Below are 19663 nucleotides of genomic sequence, written 5' to 3'. Positions count from 1 at the left end.
CCCCGAAGCCTCCAGCTCTCTGACGTCAGCAGCGCACAGTCTCGCTCTAGAGCCAAAGATCACCGAGAACATTCATTCGCGATACAGTCGCTACAGATCTTTTCTTCCGTGTTGTGACAGATAACAGATTATCTAAAAGAAGAAGGCGAGACTCGGTTCTGTGCATCGGTTGTTGATTGGATGTGGAGAAGTGGGCCTGGCACTCAAAAAAACAGAGGCAAATAATGTTAAAATAAATAAGCTTAAAATAAATGAATTAAAAACATGATTTCAATTATATTTATAATGCATTAATAATGGTTACAGGGGTTATGTTGTGTTCAGGCTCGACTAGAACAGGTTTTCCTGCTTGAATGTTGATTATTCTCCTCATATTCTCCATTGTTTAATCTCCTCTCTTCCCAGTCTGTCAGTAACGCTCTGGTTTCCCGAAATCATCGTTAGCCAACTATGTTCGCAAGTTCTGTCGTTATCAGCAGTTCAACGAGTCTGTGTTTCCCTGAAACCATCGTTCCAGCGAACATTCGCAATCAGCATCGCAGAGTTGTGTGTGTGTAAGGACAGCTCTAGATCTCGGCCTGTGGTGAGAAGCAGTTTCTAGTTTGCATGACATGTGGACTCAATAAATCCTGATCTTGAGGAATATAAGCAAGCTGACATTCAGTACAACCTGTATCTTTTATTTAGGATACATACAAATGTCATTTACGTCTTTTAGTTTGTCAAGAGATTTAAAGAGTGCGCATGTGTGAACGAGCTCTAGTGCGTAAGAACGAGACTCATTGAATCTGGAAATAAAGCAAAATCACTGAGAAAAATGAGTAATATTCCTCAGATGCATGTCTGTAATTTATAGCAACACATCTAGCGTTAATTCAATCTCAAACAGATTCATTAAAAGTAGTTATTACTCCAACACCTGTGTGACATCAACGTGGTTGAATGACCAATTTGCGACATGGTTTCGGGAAACAGTCGTGACGAGCTAGCTGATTTCTTCAACGATGAATCGTACGATAGTAGTTGAACAGCGAGTTACGGCGGTGTTCGGGAAACACGCTCATGTTTACTTCCTGTCTCTATGAAGCCCCTCCTTCTGAAAAGCACACTGTGCTCTGATTGGTCGGCTGGATCAGTGTGTTGTGATTGGTCGAGCGCTTCGAGTGTGTTTGGTAAATGTCCCTCCCCTTACCATAACTGCCAGTGTAACACACTACTAACTAACTCAACTAGGCCCCGCCCCTTTATTCTGCATATGAATTATTATAATGAGGAATATTGTGACGTGTTCGTTTCCGGAAGAAACTCAAGACTACAATGCAGGCGTTTCAGGAGTTCAGAAACACTGATATAGAGAAGAACTCAAACAGCAACATTACACACTAAAGACAGATGAACGTGTAATAAAGTATCATTTGTCCTCTTTTATATTTTGAATTAGTTATTTTCATTTTAGTTGGTTTCAGTAATTTTGTAGTGTTTTTGTCATTGTATTCAGTTCTATGGGGATTTACTCATTGATCAGGCGTGTGATTGGTCGATCGCTCATGCTGCAGGCGTGTGATTGGTCGATCGCTCATGCTGCAGGCGTGTGATTGGATTACATTTATTCATTTAGCAGATGCTTTTATCCAAAGCGACTTACAAATGAGAGCAATAGCAGCAGTGAAACTAACAATGCAAGTGCTATGACCCTTCCCAGATTAATCTAACAGTACATGTACTGTTGTTTTTTATAAAGATAATAGATATAGAATAGAAGATAGTGTTGGTATTAATGTAATTATTATTGTAAGTTTATGTGAATAAACTTTGTAAATTAATGCAAGTTAGTATTAATGTATTACACACTACAGAAAGATGAAGATATGGAATAAACTACAGGTCCCCTTGAAGGTCTGACTGTTATATATAATAAATATAAATAATGTAATAATACACTGACAGTCCATTTCTTTAACTTTTTTATTTTATTTACTCATTTCAAAAAAGCACTGATGGACGAAGGCGGATGTTTAGAGCTTCGGGTGACGGTAGTCTTTGCCTGCAAACTTGGCCTTGTCACCGAGCTCTTCCTCAATCCTGTTGAACACAGACACACACACACACACAGATGAGAGTTGGCACACACATACACAGATTGTCCTTTAACCTGATTTGTGAGGTGTATGATGTCATCGCTGACCTCATCAGCTGGTTGTACTTTGCCAAACGCTCCGATCTGCAGGGGGCGCCGGTCTTAATCTGATCACATGAGGAGATACGTTAGTGTGGCAGAACATTCAAGAAGAGAGAGACGGTTTTCACAGCGAGGGGATATTGCGTCGCTGCTTAAAGGTGCAGTGTGTACGTTTTAGTAGCATCTAGTGGTGAGGTTGAGAATTGCAACCAACAGAAGTTACGGTGGCCGACAGGAAGTGATGTCGTCGTCTGACACAGCAGAGAGTATTCTTTCTTTACAAAGATGAAGAAATTAGGTTTACTTCATTATTCAGTAAAACAATGTTATTGCAAATATTATTGTTACTTGTTCATCATTGTGTCAGTGTTTTATTCGCTTCTTTACACGAACAACAGTGACGAAACGAGTTTGTCCGCTCAGGGCCACTGTAGAAACATGCCGATGTAAGCGGACCCGTGGTGTGTGTAGAGAGAAAACACTCATTCTAAGGTAATAAAAACATAACGGTTCATCATGTAAGGTCTTTATACACCACTGAAAACATAGTTATGTATATGATATTGCATTTGTCAACAGATCCTCCTAAATGTCACACAATGCACCTTTAATGCGTATAGTGGGGCAGAACATTCAAGAACTAAGAAACGGTTATTTTGCATTTGTTTTCGCTGTGTGATGCGTTTCGTGTACCTGTCCTGTGCAGAGACCAACCACCAGGTCAGCGATGAAGGTGTCCTCGGTCTCCCCGGAGCGGTGGCTCACCATCACACCCCAACCATTAGACTGAGCCAGCTTACAACTACACACACACACACACACACACACACACAGCTGTAAAACTGAGCTGTTCAATGGAGTTTTGCAACACTGACAGAGTTGAACACTGATTGAACAGAACGGAATCAACTTTGAAACGAATTAAATGTCACTGAATTGAATTACCATTGAACTGAATTTAAGAATTTAGCAACATTGACACGGTTATTGAACTGACATTGAACTGAATTGAAGGTTTCATAATTGATGAAATTCAGCTTTGACATTTATTGAACGGAATGACACTGCTTTACAACAGAAACTGAGTTAAACAGTTGTACAGAATCAAATTCTTTTCATAATTGATCTGAATGATAACACTGAATTCTGTAGAACTGCTTTACAACAAAAACTGAAGCGAATTTTGCAACATTAAAAGTTATTGAACTGAATTAAAATCAACATTGAATCAAACAGAATGACAATACTGAATTCTGTAAAACTTATTTACAGCAGGAACTGAATTCAATTCCTTTAATAATTGATGAATTTTGCAACAAACACCATTATTGAACTAAATTGGTCCAACATTGAACTGAATTGAGCTGAATAATGACACTATTGAATTCTGTAGAGCTGATTTACAAATAGAATTTTCATAATTGATGAATTTGAGCATGAACACGGTTATTGAACAATTGAATCAACACTGAACTGAATTTTTCATAATTGATTATTTTTGTAACATTGACACTGTAAATGAACTGAATAGAATTAACATTGAGCTGAATTGAGCTGCATGACAATTGAATTCTGTAGAACTGCTTTACAGCAGAAACTAAATAGAAATGTTCCATAATTGATGAACTGTGCAACACCGACACAGTTATTGAACTGAATTAATTTGAATGACACTTGTCTTCCATAGAGCTGCTTTTTAGCTGAAACTTTATTTTATTTTATTTTATAAATGATGAATTTTGCCGTTTATTACTGCGAAGCTGCTTTGTATTATATAAAACGCTATAGATATAAAAAGTTGACTTGACAGTCTATTATCAGGAGAATCATCATGGGCCCTGTGGTGCAGCTCTGCGAGGAGGCCATAATGGGCCATGTGACGCAGCTCTGCGAGGAGGCCGTAAGGGGCCCTGTGGCGCAGCTCTGTGAGGAGGCCGTAAGGGGCCCCGTGGTGCACCTCTGCGAGGAGGCCGTAAGGGGCCCTGTGGTGCAGCTCTGCAAGGAGGCCGTAATGGGCCCTGTGGTGCAGCTCTGTGAGGAGGCCGTAAGGGGCCCCGTGGTGCACCTCTGCGAGGAGGCCGTAAGGGGCCCTGTGGTGCAGCTCTGCAAGGAGGCCGTAATGGGCCCTGTGGTGCAGCTCTGCGAGGAGGCTGTGCTGTATACTCACGCCTGGATGGACTCGGTGACAGAGCCGATCTGGTTGACTTTAAGCAGGAGGCAGTTGCAGGCCTTCTTCTCGCACGCCTGCTGGATGCGTTTGGGGTTCGTCACGGTCAGATCGTCTCCCACCACCTGGATGTCCACAGATCCTGTGAACTTGCTCCAGTTCTCCCAGTCGTCCTGGTCGAACGGATCCTCGATGGACTGAACTGCAGAAAAGCCCAGACGCACATAAACGGGTCTGTTTGTGCACAAACCGTGTGTGTGAGAGAGTGCGTGTGTGAGAGAGAGAGCACCAGTGTGTGAATAAATGAGTGTGTGGGTAAGAGTGTGTGAGTGAGTTTGAGTGTGAGTGCGTGTGCATGACTGTATGTGTATGGGGGGAGTGTGTGCATGTGAATGTGAGTGTGAGAAAGCGCGCGAGTCAGTGCGTGTACCTGGGTAGTTCTTAATGAAGCTCTTGTACAGATCTCCCAGCTGCTCTCCAGTGATGTGGCGCTTGGGGTCGTCGGGTGATTTGAAGTCCAGATCATATTTTCCACTCCTGAAGAACTCAGATGCTGCAACATCCATCCCGATAATGATCTTATCAGGATAGCCGGCCTTCTCGATGGCAGATTTCAACAGCTCGAGAGCTACGGAAATGCATCTTTATTAGAGAACGTTTAAACTTTTTTTTTTTTTGCAGTGTATAAACCAAGTGGCAACCTTAAGGCCTGTTCACACCGGGACGAATTTCGCGCGCGATATTCGCCGACGTTTAACGCCTCGTGACTAAACAAAGGGCGCCAATGTGAGTGTGCACACCGACGCGAAAAACGCCACGCGTAAAAGCGTCATTTTTAAAAAAACGCCTCGGGTTCGTTTTTTTGGTTTGACGCGCCGCGTCAAAAACTATCCGACCAATGAGATTGGCGCTTTTGCTCACGTGTCTGGAGCTTCTGAAGTTACAGTAAAACACAACTTGGGGGCGCTCAAACACAAAACGGTCTTGCCGAGCACACATACAGGCGAAGAAGATAGCGTCTACACTGCTGGGAAGAAATAAGACGAGGAAGATGCAAGGCAAGATGAATGTAGAGCTGCTGGCCTCGTTGGTGTCGGAACATAAAGAACTATATGACAAACGCGACTACAAAAATCTTGATAAAAGAGAACTGTTATGGAGTGGTATTGCAGAGCAAATGGGCCTTGATGGTGAGTTTTATTTTACTTAATTGTCTTTCATGTACATAGGCTTGTAACTTTTTCCCACGAACGTTTGACAATCGCGCCATCTAATGTCAGGGAATGAATTTGCATGTTCACTCGGCTCATCGTCAGCGAAAATCGCTTGGGTGTGAACACAAAAAACGCGTTGAAAAACGCTGGCGAATAACGCGCGCCGATATTCGTCCCGGTGTGTAAGGCCCTTTAGTGTCTCTCTTGAATCCAACACGGAAGTGACTTAAACTGCAATTCATCGACTGGCCACTAGAGACAGGCTCCAAAAGAGAGTTAATCCCATAGATCCCAATGTAAAAATTCCCAACTTTACAGCAGAAATAAACATTACAGCCTGGTACAAAAAGTGGTTTTGGTCTATATAGCTAATCTTGCCTTTAATGACGACTGGGGGGGGGGGGGGGGGGGGGATTTTTTTTCTAACTGTATCTTCTGTATAATTAAGGGCGTGGCCACTTGAGATACAGGTGGATTGTCGCTGATGTCAAAAGCAGCTTGTCTGCTGTCTGTTAGCGTCACGTCACCTAATTTCGTTTATCCGGGAGTGACGCGCTGCCAAGATGGCGGCAACCGGCTCCGCCCACTTTAGGCTTCAAAAACGCTCTGCAGAAACCTGACGTCACAGACACTACGTCCATTTTTATTTTTTTTACAGTCTATGGTATAAACCACAGTCTGTAAAAAAAGATGGATGACGCCCATCTGGGCTATAGCTATGAGCTCGTCACCGGGGGGCGATCGAGACGCTGGGTTTATGAGCTATACTGGGACCAGCCACCGGGGGGCGATCGAGACGCTGGGTTTATGAGCTATACTGGGACCAGCCACCGGGGGGCGATCGAGACGCTGGGTTTATGAGCTATACTGGGACCAGCCACCGAGGGGCGATCGAGACGCTGGGTTTATGAGCTATACTGGGACCAGCCACCGAGGGGCGATCGAGACGCTGGGTTTATGAGCTATACTGGGACCAGCCACCGGGGGGCGATCGAGACGCTGGGTTTATGAGCTATACTGGGACCAGACACCGGGGGGTGATCGAGACACTGGGTTTATGAGCTATACTGGGACCAGCCACCGAGGGGCGATCGAGACGCTGGGTTTGTGAGCTATACTGGGACCAGCCACCGGGGGGCGATCGAGACACTTTGGCTTCACTTTTCAGCACTTGTGCGGTTCACTTGGTATAAACTCATGCAATAACTCGTACCCTCGTTGTTCTCGAGGATGTTGGGTGCGAATCCGCCCTCGTCTCCCACGTTGGTGGCATCTTTGCCGTATTTGGCTTTGATGACGTTCTTCAGGTTGTGGTACACCTCAGCGCCGATCCTCATGGCCTCGTGGAAGTTCTTGGCTCCCACAGGGAGGATCATGAACTCCTGCATGGCCAGCTTGTTTCCGGCGTGAGAGCCTCCGTTGATGACGTTAAACGCCTGAAGGGAAAGAAACAAGAAGAGAGGGATGAGAGTGGAGACAGACAGTAGTGCTGGGCGGTGGTATACCGGTTCATACCGAATACCGGTGTTTATTTTTGTTACAATATGAATTATACGTCGCTTTTTAGTATGTCGCTTTAACAACGTTGGGAACGCGGCACGACACTGTTTGAGAGGGTCTTTTCACTGCAGCTGTGGTGATGCTCAGCTGTGTGTGTTACTAAGCCTGACGGTCAAGATGGAGAGGTTAAACTATAATTGATAGCCGTCAAATTATATTACAGTGTTTCCCAACATTGGTTCACAATATCAACACTGCCCAACACAAATAGATCTTCCAAAAAGTCTCTGACATCGTCAAAAGTTTTTATAGTTTTTCATTGTAGTTTAATATAAATGTATCTTTGAAGAGAACTGATGCTCTTCGATGTTGTTTTCCTGATCAAGCAGCGTTTATTAAACCGCCTCCTGCTGGCGACTCTTTGTAAACGGCATCATTCTGTAGGGCCTTCCAAACCTGTATTAATACGTGTGGATTTTTTCTACAATATTCACTCATGACAGTATAATAGTGCATTCTAAGTCAATCTACTGCAGTATTTCCTCTCAATCAGTAGAAAATGTGGTTAACACCCAGTCATGCTAAAAAAAATAAAAAAAATAATAATATAATAATAATAATAATAATAATAATAATAATAATAATATAAAAAATAAAAGTATATAAATATATAAAAAATAATAATAAACCGTGAAACCGGTATAATTTAGAAAAATACCGTGATATAAATTTTTGGTCATACCACCCAGCACTACTAAAAAATTTTTTTATAAAAATAATAAATAAAAATAACAATAATAAACAAAAGCATATGACATTACTAAAATTACTAAAAACTGAAAATATAAAAATAAACAATTCAAAATATAAGTAACACTAAAAGGTATACAAATACTAATAAAAAAAATAAAGCACATATTAACTAGTTTAAAATATTAACAAATAGAATATTATATAAATAATTTTAAAAACTAATAAAAATGGCAAAAGCACAAAATAAAATTACTAAAACTTAAACTGAAATAACAATGAAAAAATTTTTTTGGGGAATAAATATTATAATAGCATACAATACTAAAATGCCACCTCATAACCCTTAAAAATACTGAGATCTAGATGTTTGTTCGGGCGGCACACGTACGGGTACGGGGAGGATCACGTCTTTGTTCCCCGCGAGGTCTGCGATGTGGCGGTACAGCGGGACTCCCTTCTCAGCCGCGCCGGCCTTACACACCGCCAGACTCACACCCAGGATAGCGTTCGCTCCAAACTTAGCTGTGGGAGAGAGTGTGTGACAGATTAATGACACGTTTTAAAATGTGTGCGAGTGAGTGACTTAGTGAGTGAATAAATGTGTGTGCATGTTGTTGAGTGTCCATGAGTTTTTGTGTGTGTGTGTGTGTGTGTGTGTGTGTGTGTGTGTGTGTGTGTGTGTGTGTGTGTGTGTGTGTGTGGGTGTGGGTGCATTAATGTTTGTATGTGTGAGTGTGGTTGTGCATGAGCATGAAAATGTGTGTATAAATGTTTGTATGTGCGAGTGTGGGTGTGGGTGTGTGTGCATTAATGTTTGTATGTTTGGGTGTGTGCGAGCATGAGCATAAATGTGTGTGTATATAAATGTTTGTAAGTGTGAGTGTGGGTGTGGGTGTAAATGTTTGTATGTTTGAGTGTTGGGTGTACATAATCATAAATGTTTGTGTGAGTGTGTGTATAAATGTGTATGTATGTGAGACTGTGTGAATGCGTTTGTGTGAGTGAGCGCGTGTGTATAAGTGTGTGCGTGGGTATAAATGTGTGGGCGCGCGAGTGTATAATGGTGTATGTGTGCTTGTGAGACTGTATGAATGCGTGCACGCGAGTGTATAAGTGTGTGTTTATAAGTGTGTGTGTATAAGTGTGTGTGTATAAGTGTGTGTGTATAAGTGTGTGTGTATAAGTGTGTGTGTATAAGTGTGTGTGTGTATAAGTGTGTGTGTATATAAGTGTGTATGTGAGCTTAAGTGTGTGAGTGCGTGTGTGTTATTTACATTTGTTCTCAGTTCCATCGAGCTCCAGCATGAACTTGTCAATTTTCTCCTGATCGACGACGCTGAACTTCTGTTTAGAGACAAGGATGATGGATGACATTGGGCACACATTGGCTTTTCACAGTCATCTTTGATCAGGAACAGTAAAAGTGTAACTTTTTAAAAATAAAAATTATATAAAAATAATTTCACTGTAGTAGTAACAAAAAAAATGATCTTAGGTCACTTAGATCTGTACATGAGTGCATTTCTTCAGTTGTTCAAGCAAATATGCAAACTTTCAAACCTGCACTACAGTAAACATCGACATTTCTATAAGTTGAAACCAAGAAAATGAGAATTTCTCATGCATTTGGTCCATCAGGTGAAAAAAGAAAATATTTGATTGACAGGTCAAAATCATGCTATGCATATAGTGGCCAGTAGATGGCGGTTATTCATTCTCATATTTATGATGGGATGAATCAAATAAATGTGAATATTTATCAGGTAAATGGATCATTTCATTAATTATACAAATTTTACGTATTTTAAATACAAAAATGAACATATATTAAATACTATGAGGTTAAAGGTTTTATTAGGTTGGAAGCCAAGAATTTTAATGGGCAAGGCAAGTTTATTTATACAAATATGATACCAAAAACCATCACGATAAACAGTGTGTAAGTTTAAGCAAACGCAGAAGAACTGAACTAAACATCTCAAATTCAAAATATTTCACAAAATAATTTGTATGTTAAAAATGCTATAAAATAAACAGTTGTGTTCCAAATGTAAAGTTGGTGTCACGAATTGAGCCGCTAAAAGGTTTTGGGAGCATTTCCGTTGCAACTTGTCAAAGGATGAATTAGAGTGAGCTTTAGAATGAAGCATAATTTATGATTATTATTAAAATATGTGAAAAAAGGAAAAAGGCAATCCATGATCTCACCTTCTCAATCAGTTTGGGAGCGATCTCCTTGTTCACATGGTCCACGGCCTTCTGGGTACCTTAAACACACACACATATATATATATATTAATATTTGTCTTTGTGTGTAATGAAGTGTGTGTGTGTGTGTGTGTGTGTGTGTGTGTGTGTGTGTGTGTGTTGTACCTTTGCCCAGGTAACGGGTTTTGTCTCCATCCCGGAGCTCCAGAGCCTCATGAACTCCAGTGGAAGCACCGCTGGGAACAGCCGCCCGGAAACGCCCTGAAACACCAGAAAACAATCAGCTATTTCAAACTTTTCCTCAAGACTAACTCTTGAGTGCTGAACTGAAGGAATTTAAGTAATAAAAATAAACGTCTTAAAGTGTGAAGATTATTGCTCTACCTGCCGGTCTATTCAGTAAAGGTTGCTAGGGTGGTTGCTAAGGAGTTGCACTTCAGGGTTATATTTATGTCTATACGAAAACGTTATAGTGTAAACGTACATGAAAAACTTAAGTTAACCGAAACATTTAACGGCGTTTACAGTCAGCTGCCAACTCGATGTACTGAAACTAGGCTACAGGTAAAGTTAATAAAAACTATATAGACTTTAAATAAACTATTGATTAAAGTGACAACAAAACTTAAACTTAAATGAAAACCAAAAATAAAATAATTTCAAAATAATGAAACCACAATAGTATCTCAGGAATACTAAGACACCGCATTTGTACCTTTGCTTGTGTAAAGATCGACTTCAACAGTGGGGTTTCCTCTGGAGTCGAGGATCTCACGAGCGTGAATCTTACTGATGGACATCCTGAGAGGGACAGAAAGAGAGTGTGTGAGAGAGAGAGAGAGAGAGAGTGTGTGTATCTTTTGCACTCTGAATGTTTAGTTTCTTCATTTCTGTGCTTAGCAAATAAAGTCCTGTTTGTTTGTTCAGATAGCATATTTAAAACGGTCATCAAATTTTGACAGAGAAAACCTTTTTATGAATAAGAACAATTTGAAATTTTAAATTGGTCAAATGAGTTAAGACCTCTGCACAAACCCTTAAAATACTGTACACACACACACACTCGGTTACCCCTCAGCTGTCTGATACAGTCTGAGGTTTCGCTGCTATTAATAGAGCGGCTACAGTAGAAGACAGAAAAGACCTCAGGAGAGAGAGAGAGAGTGAGTGTGCGTGTGTGTGTGTGTGTGTGTGTAAAATCTCAGTCATACCTCGACGACTCCATATGACCTTTACAAAGCCCTGCCGAACCCTGACCTTTGTGCACAACATTCTGACCTTTGCATTTGAGCAATGACACTGTATGCCACTGTAAGAGCCTCTCACACACACACACACACACACACACACACACCACAGCTTTATAGAAGACATTAGGCCGACACAGTAGATCTGATTTAATTCAATTAATTAATCAACACCAGATATTCTAAATTTCAATTTGATGCTGTTGGTACAAGTTTTTTTGTGCAAGTTTTGCAGATTTGTGGTGGAATATAAATATGTAAACAATGCAAATGTATTTTTTGACTGACAGACATGCAGATGGACTACGGAAGATTGTTTCTGCCATTAAATAATTAAATGCAATTGTGACTCACACAATTCAGACTTTATAACTCATAACTTTATCAGAAAAACTCACTATTGCACAAAAAAAAGTCTGAATTGTGAGAAACTGTCATAAATATATTTTCTATTCCGTGACAGAAACAAGCGTCCATCCATGTTCCCTTAGCGTTCACCTTTTTACCTGATTTTTCATATTTCAGAGATAAAGCAATGTTCAAAGCTAAAGCAAGGTGTCAATTTGTAAACCAAAGTTCTAATTTTTGATAGCAGTTACCAATCATTTATTTTTTCAATCAAGATATTGATACTTTTTATAATTATCATTCATTATCAAGTTTTATCAGTTTTTGTACAAGATGGACAGAGCATAAATCGCCAATCACAGCACAGCATTTTATCGAGCGCGCGGAGCTGCCCACGAACGTGTGGCACGTGATCATACAGATCCAACGATCTATAGGCGCGTGCACATTGACGCAACAATCCGTTATTAAATAACCACCCAATGACGCAATGTTTAGCCTTTAGCAATATTTGGACTTTACCCGAAGTGTAACTTTTATATAGGTTTTTTTTTTATATATATAAATGAAAAAAAATACAAAATAAAGATAAGTGTGCATCGCATGTCGTTTAATGTTCATGATGTTAAATCTCCACTGATAGTCCCAGTAAAACATTACTTTAACCGTAACGTTTCCGATCTAAACCCGAAGAATCTGATGGTGCCACCGGAAGCGTGAAGGTCATTTACTAACAGAAAGTTGAACGGTCTTAAATCTGCACCGGTTTAACAAACTCAGCGTTCATCCACAGTCTCCACATAACACACTATATCTCCTAACAGCACACTTACACACTAGTCCAGCTTCTCAGGCTGAGTAAAGTTTAATATTAATAAGATCTACAGGTCCCAGATCAGAAGACGCGTCAAATAACGACAGAGATTTAGCGAGAGTTCGGTCATTAGAGCTGATCTCAGATCAGATGCTCAAGTCAGGAAGTAAATCCACACTAGACTTTAACGCACTTTTGCAGATCTCGTGCACGCGCCCGTTCGATACCGCAAAACAAAGTGTCAGAAAAACTCTCATAAACACACAGTTGCGGTGAAATACGTGCGTCTTTACCTGAGGGCGATTCGCGTCGGTGTCAGTCTCGGCGTTTGACAGGGTGTGTGAATGACCAGTGCAATTGCAGCTTCGCAATTTATAGACAGTCTCTAAACTACGTTCCCGTATATGGGAAAGACTTTAGGGAGCGTCTAAAAACACCGAACGCTTACAGAGCGCGCGAGAGCTTCAGGACAGGCATGTTTTATATTACAACAAAGTAATTCCATATAAATGTTATTGTCATCACTTTGAAGAGACAGTTAATCATTTGTTTTGGGACTGTGTGTGTGTTGCAAAGTATTTTGGGTTGACTTTTCAATCTTTTTTAAAAGGTGTCTATCTTCAAACTTATGCATTATAATTATAAGCCAAAATAAAAAATATTATATATATTTTTTTAATTTCCTACTTTTTGCCTAATTTTATATTCACAAATGTAAATTTTCAAAGAAAAATCCTTCTTTTTATTTGTAAGAAAGAGTTTGGTATGTATATAAACTCCTTGAGGAATATATATATATATATATATATATATATATATATATATATATATATATAATCACTCGTTTAAACAATATGCATCTGCTTTGAATGACGTTAGAAACCATGGCGCACTTCTTTTAATTAATTTATTGTAATTTACCCAGGCACTATTATATTTATATAATAACCTGATGTGGTTCTAACTAGTCAAATCCACATCAGGCTTTATATACAGGACAAAACCTGAATACACACACACATCAGGCAATAAAGCCTTAAATCAGCAGCTAATGTAGTTGTAGTGCCAATGTTTGACATTCTACCAGATCAATCTTGGCATTTGTAGATTAACGGTCACTTATTCTGGAAATGTTTGGACTGGATTGTATACTCCTACACTGCATACTGAAGAGTGTGTGCTGTGAGTGCTTGTTATTTAGACAGATGCTAAATATAATGCAGTTTGTAACTATAAACATCAGGTTTATTCCTCTGGTTAAATACGGCACATCTTAGTCAATATATTATGAAGCCTGGGTATTCCACGCATTCTGAAAATGAACATGCAACTGCATACTGCAAAATTAGTACAAGTTGTATGATTGTATGACCAAGCCACCAGTGAACAAAAGGCCTGTTTATTTCCATGCTCTTCATCCAATGTCAAATTACATCCAATTACATCATTACTGCATAACTTTATAAGCATTAATATTATTATATGTGCAAATGAGCAACATTTGAACAGATTTGTGATAATTAGGGCCTCTGCTATGTCTAAAATATGCTTGCTGCATGAAGTATGATAATATAGCTGAATGTGAACGTTCCAGAGTCTATGGAAGCTTGTTTCCGCCACCGAATAAAACATTTTAAAAGATAATTGCGACTTTATTTCTCAATTGCGAGATATAAAGTCAGAATAGCGAGATATAAAGTCAGAATTGCGAGATATAAAGTCAGAATTGTGAGATATAAAGACAGAATTGCGAGATATAAAGTCAGAATTGCGAGATATAAAGTCAGGATTGTGAGATATAAAGACAGAATTGTGAGATATAAAGTCAGAATTGCGAGATATAAAGACAGAATTGTGAGATATAAAGTCAGAATTGCGAGATATAAAGACAGAATTGCGAGATATAAAGACAGAATTGCGAGATATAAAGACAGAATTGTGAGATATAAAGTCAGAATTGCGAGATATAAAGACAGAATTGCGAGATATAAAGTCAGGATTGTGAGATATAAAGACAGAATTGTGAGATATAAAGTCAGAATTGCGAGATATAAAGACAGAATTGTGAGATATAAAGTCAGAATTGCGAGATATAAAGACAGAATTGCGAGATATAAAGACAGAATTGCGAGATATAAAGACAGAATTGCGAGATATAAAGTCAGAATTGCGAGATATAAAGACAGAATTGTGAGATATAAAGACAGAATTGCGAGATATAAAGACAGAATTGCGAGATATAAAGTCAGAATTGTGAGATATAAAGAGAATTGCGCGATATAAAGTCAAAATGGCAAGATATAAACTCGCAATTGCGAGAAATAAACTTGTCTGACAATTCTAACTTTATAACACAAAATTGCGACTTTATATCATGCAATTCTGACTTTATATCTCGCAATTCTGTCTTTATATCTCACAATTCTGTCTTTATATCTCACAATTCTGTCTTTATATCTCGCAATTCTGTCTTTATATCTCACAATTCTGTCTTTATATCTCGCAATTCTGTCTTTATATCTCGCAATTCTGACTTTATATCTCGCAATTCTGTCTTTATATCTCGCAATTCTGTCTTTATATCTCGCAATTCTGACTTTATATCTCGCAATTCTGTCTTTATATCATGCAATTCTGACTTTATATCTCGCAATTCTGTCTTTATATCTCACAATTCTGTCTTTATATCTCACAATTCTGACTTTATATCTCGCAATTCTGTCTTTATATCTCACAATTCTGTCTTTATATCTCACAATTCTGTCTTTATATCTCGCAATTCTGTCTTTATATCTCGCAATTCTGTCTTTATATCTCGCAATTCTGACTTTATATCTCGCAATTCTGTCTTTATATCTCGCAATTCTGACTTTATATCTCGCAATTCTGACTTTATATCTCGCAATTCTGTCTTTATATCTCGCAATTCTGACTTTATATCTCGCAATTCTGACTTTATATCTCGCAATTCTGACTTTATATCACGCAATTCTGACTTTATATCTCGCAATTCTGACTTTATATCTCGCAATTCTGACTTTATATCTCGCAATTCTGACTTTATATCACGCAATTCTGACTTTATATCTCGCAATTCTGACTTTATATCTCGCAATTCTGACTTTATATCTCGCAATTCTGTCTTTATATCTCGCAATTCTGACTTTATATCTCGCAATTCTGTCTTTATATCTCGCAATTCTGACTTTATATCTCGCAATTCTGACTTTATATCTCGCAATTCTGTCTTTATATCTCGCAATTCTGACTTTATATCTCGCAATTCTGACTTTATATCTCGCAATTCTGACTTTATATCTCGCAATTCTGTCTTTATATCTCGCAATTCTGAGAAAAGAACAATTACAATTACAAGAAAAAAGTCAGAATTGCGAGTTTATATCTCGCAAATCGCGTGTTATAAAGTCAGAGGTGCGAGATATTAACATGCAATTCTGAGGAAAAAAAGTCAGAATTACGAGTCAGAGTTACCTTTTTTATTTTTTTATTCCTGTTGGCAGAAACAAGAGTCAGATATTTATAGATCAGGGATTAAAGAAAGAAGAGAACAATGATTGGGGACTGTCTTTTCCTTTCCGCCGAGGTGTAGAAACACTCAGACTCTCCCTAGGCGACCTCCAGACTTGAATGAAAGGTCAGGGTTGAATTAAAGGGGGAAATGTGAGAGTGCGTTTGGGTGCAGACCTAAAGGGCACCTATGATGATCACACACACACACGCACGCACGCCTCTCTTTTCCCTGTTTCCCCCTCTCTACCCTTTAACACCAGGCTAAAATTAGTTTCACTATCATGAGAGCTGACGGACACTTGTGTTGTTCGAGATTCACAACACTTGACATTCAGCCGTTATGTACAGCGTTAAATATGTCAAAAATAGTGTCGACTGCTTCGAGCGATACATTCGCTTTTTTGGGCTTCAAACTCCCATTCACTCCCATTATAAAGCTCGGAAGAGCTAGGATATTTTTTAATATTGGTTTGATTGTGTTTGACTGGAAGACGAGCCTAAGGCCTATTCACACCAAGAACAATAACTATACAGACAACTATGATAACCTATATTAACCTACACACAAATGGACGATATTGTTTTTGTTATTAACTCGTGCTGCAGTTTTGTCCTCTAAATACTTTCAGAGTTGGAGTAAATCACTCCACAGAAGTAGCAGTGCTTCGCCTTCTGAGAATATAGTTCCCAGTGTGTATACGGTTAGAAGACGACCGTGTCTCATGTGACCTTGTAATTCGTACACACTGTGACTATACAGATCACAACATGTAAATAAGAAAATGTTGGCGTTATTTTGTCACTTATTGGGAGCAGTATGCTAGCTGGAGCCATTTACCTCCAGTCTTTGTGCTAAGCTAGGCTAGCGGTGGGTGTGTCAGACAGCGTTACGGTGTGGTGAACAAATGAGTCCTATTGAAGAGATGAGTTCGAGCTTAGGACTCCATTAGTATGCCAGTAGTAGGCTATGCCTGATCTAAATCTGTTCTTGCGCTAACTTGTACCTAACGTGAGCTGTCTAAACTGTTAATAAGAAAAATAGTAATATACACAAATAAACATTATTTTATGGTTCTTTTAATTTAAAAAAAAGTGTACTTGTAACATATTGCGCTGATTATTACGATAAAAAATAATGACAATTATAATTGCATTACGAATTGCTGTGAATACGGTAAAGCAGTATCAGGGCAGTATAAGCTCAGGTAAAGCTCAGCTAGCACGCTCATCGGATAACGTTAACTGTATGCTATGCTACTATCTAAGCTAACTAAAAAACACACTAACAACGAGAAATGTTTAATTTCACAATCTATAGCTTCGGTTAAATACTAGTATATGAAACATATAAGTTAAAATACATTAATGACTTGTTATAACGTAGTACAAACATCTTCTATAATAAAGTGATTTTGTATGATTTGTAACCAGGCACTAAAGCGATTACCCATAAAACGTGCTTTGAACCAATCGGATTGCTTGGGTCCTAAGCTCGGACTCATCTCTTCAGTAGGACCAGAGAATGTTTAATAGGAAGAGAATTGGCACTCTCTGCTTACTTCCGGTTTCTGGACTGGCTGCAGTAACACGCCTCTGTCCATGCGGGGGCGCTCGCAGGCGAGTGCAGAATGAATGGAGGTCTATGGCGAAAAACCCTTTTTTGTCTAGTAATTTGAATGTTGTATTCGAAAGGAGATGCAAAGAAATTACACATTGCTGGGTGTTAGATTTTTTAGAGCCACTTATTTGGTTTAAAAAGTCTTTTAAAATGTCAATGACGTCAGAATGCTGACGTCATTAGCAGAATGCTAGCGTGTTATGGGCAACAACAACTCAACCTGTAAGAACTCGAAAAGAAATAAGTACTCGTTCATTCAACTTTCGACCTATAACCCATGTTGAACTTGCAAAACCTACAATAAAATCTGAGATTTCTCAACGGCAATCGGGTGAAAGAGACACATTTAGCCGTCTAGCCCCATAGACTCCCATTCAGTCTGCACTCGCTCGCGATCACCCCCAGTGGAATTCTAATGGAACTACAACCAAGATCGATACAATGGGGCTAATAGGAAGTGCCAAGGCTCTCCATAGACGGGCTCTGGTAGGATTCATTTGTTCACCACAACGGCACGCACGGAGATGAGAACAGTATGGACTCATCTGACTCTGGGAGATAGAAGCTAAAGTCTCAAAAAGTCGGTGTGTTCCTTTAAATGCTCGAGCTTGTTAAAGCAGGATGGATTCTGATTGACTGTCAATTTTTTCAAATCGTTCATCAGCTGAATAAAGCTAAACACATTCTGAAAGAGATTTCAAGCAATTGTTATACTTATGGTGTGTGGACTCTGCTATTCTTTTATATTTTGGAACGATTTTAGAACTAGGCTATATCGTTATCGCTATAGTTATAACAGCCTTTAGAAAAAAAGGTTCAGTGTACATCTACAGAACCCTAGTGGAGAAACATGGAGAAAATGATTGCTTAATACTTTCATCTTTAACAGGTTATTTAAAAAAAAAAATCCGAGTGAAAAAGTATGTTTACAAGCTTTTTTAATTCATAAAATGGAAGTAAAATTAAACCAATACTTATTAATCAAAATGTGCTTTGACGCACCTGACGGACGTCTCTCTCTATTTATATTCTATATATGAAACTTTTCTATTGAGTGTGTGTGTGTGTGTGTGTGTGTGTGTGTGTGTGTGTGTGTGTGTGTGTGTGTGTGTTCGCTAATTGGATTCAGCTTTCATCTACGATCTCTGGTTAACCATGAAATGAATCCTGCTGATTATTCTGCCCGCACGCGACGCAGAACATGCAAACACCGTCACGGTAAGAGGTTGTGGCGATTATTTGAATACAAAAAAAATCTAATCTCTCAGTGAACAAGAGACATTCAGAACAAAGAAAATCACGTCACCCACCGCGGCCGCATGATGGCGCTGCATCTGTGTGTGTGAGAGAGAGAGAGAGAGAGAGAGAGAGAGAGAGAGAGAGTGTGTGTGTGTGTGTGTGTGGTGGGAAGGTTTAGTGTTCGGGTTAGTGTGTGTGTGTGTGTGTGTGTGTGTGTGTGTGAGAGAGAGAGAGAGAGAGAGAGAGAGAGAGAGAGAGAGAGAGAGAGAGTGTGTGTGATGGGTAGGTTTAGTATAAGAGGAGAGAATATACAGTTTGTACAGAATAAAAGCCATTACATCTATGTAGAGTCCTCACAAAGATAGTAAACCAGACATGTGTGATTGTGTGTGTGCAAGTGAGTGTGTGTGCGAGTGATTGTGTCAATCTCTGTCACAGATCTGACGTTTCATGTCTGTGTCACATGCACAACTTCCTGTTTCCTCTGTTGCACCAGCGTTCCTCCACAGGCACTGAAGAGTGTGTGACCCCGCTCACAAACACAGATTACTTTAAGTGAACATTCTGCTAATGTTCCTGGAAGAACGTTTGCTCATAACTTACACTGAACGTTTCCTGGAAGCTGATAGAACACTTGGATAAAAGTGCTAAATGAATATAAATGTGTTGGATTGTGAGTTTTGTTAGATTGTGCACATATACGCGTTTTCATCAAGAGCAATGAAGACATAGTCATTTCTTACCCTAGTTTTTTAAACTTTCAAAGTGCTGTTGAGAATTAAAGTAGAACAGAAATTGCATAAACACACCATTCGTTAATTGTTGCGTTTAACTGATTGCGATCA

At 39.3% G+C, this 19663-nt stretch overlaps 1 protein-coding gene across 2 annotated transcripts; it reads right to left on the bottom strand.

Annotated features, from left to right (window-relative positions):
• Nucleotides 1-1951: 1951 nt before the first annotated feature.
• eno3 (enolase 3, (beta, muscle)) lies at nt 1952-12843 on the bottom strand. Of its 2 annotated transcripts, XM_084428792.1 has the most exons (12): nt 12724-12843; nt 10737-10822; nt 10187-10282; nt 10022-10080; nt 9088-9157; nt 8202-8335; nt 6774-6996; nt 4777-4974; nt 4347-4548; nt 2873-2981; nt 2186-2244; nt 1952-2082 (listed from the first exon to the last, which is right to left on the bottom strand). In XM_084428792.1, the coding sequence occupies exons 2-12, from the start codon at nt 10819-10821 to the stop codon at nt 2016-2018; spliced, it is 1302 nt and encodes a 433-aa protein (XP_084284918.1). In that variant the 5' UTR covers nt 10822; nt 12724-12843; the 3' UTR covers nt 1952-2015. The 2 variants fall into 2 exon arrangements, with proteins under 2 accessions (XP_084284918.1, XP_084284919.1); XM_084428793.1 differs by lacking the exons at nt 1952-2082; nt 2186-2244 and having other exon boundaries at nt 2930-4210; nt 4318-4548.
• Between the last annotated feature and the right edge of the window lie 6820 nt (nt 12844-19663).

The sequence above is a fragment of the Rutilus rutilus genome, assembly GCF_951802725.1.
Source record: "Rutilus rutilus genome assembly, chromosome: 13".
NCBI lineage: Eukaryota > Metazoa > Chordata > Actinopteri > Cypriniformes > Leuciscidae > Rutilus > Rutilus rutilus.
Note: the sequence above shows the minus strand (reverse complement) of the source record. Positions and strands in the feature narration are given on the sequence as shown.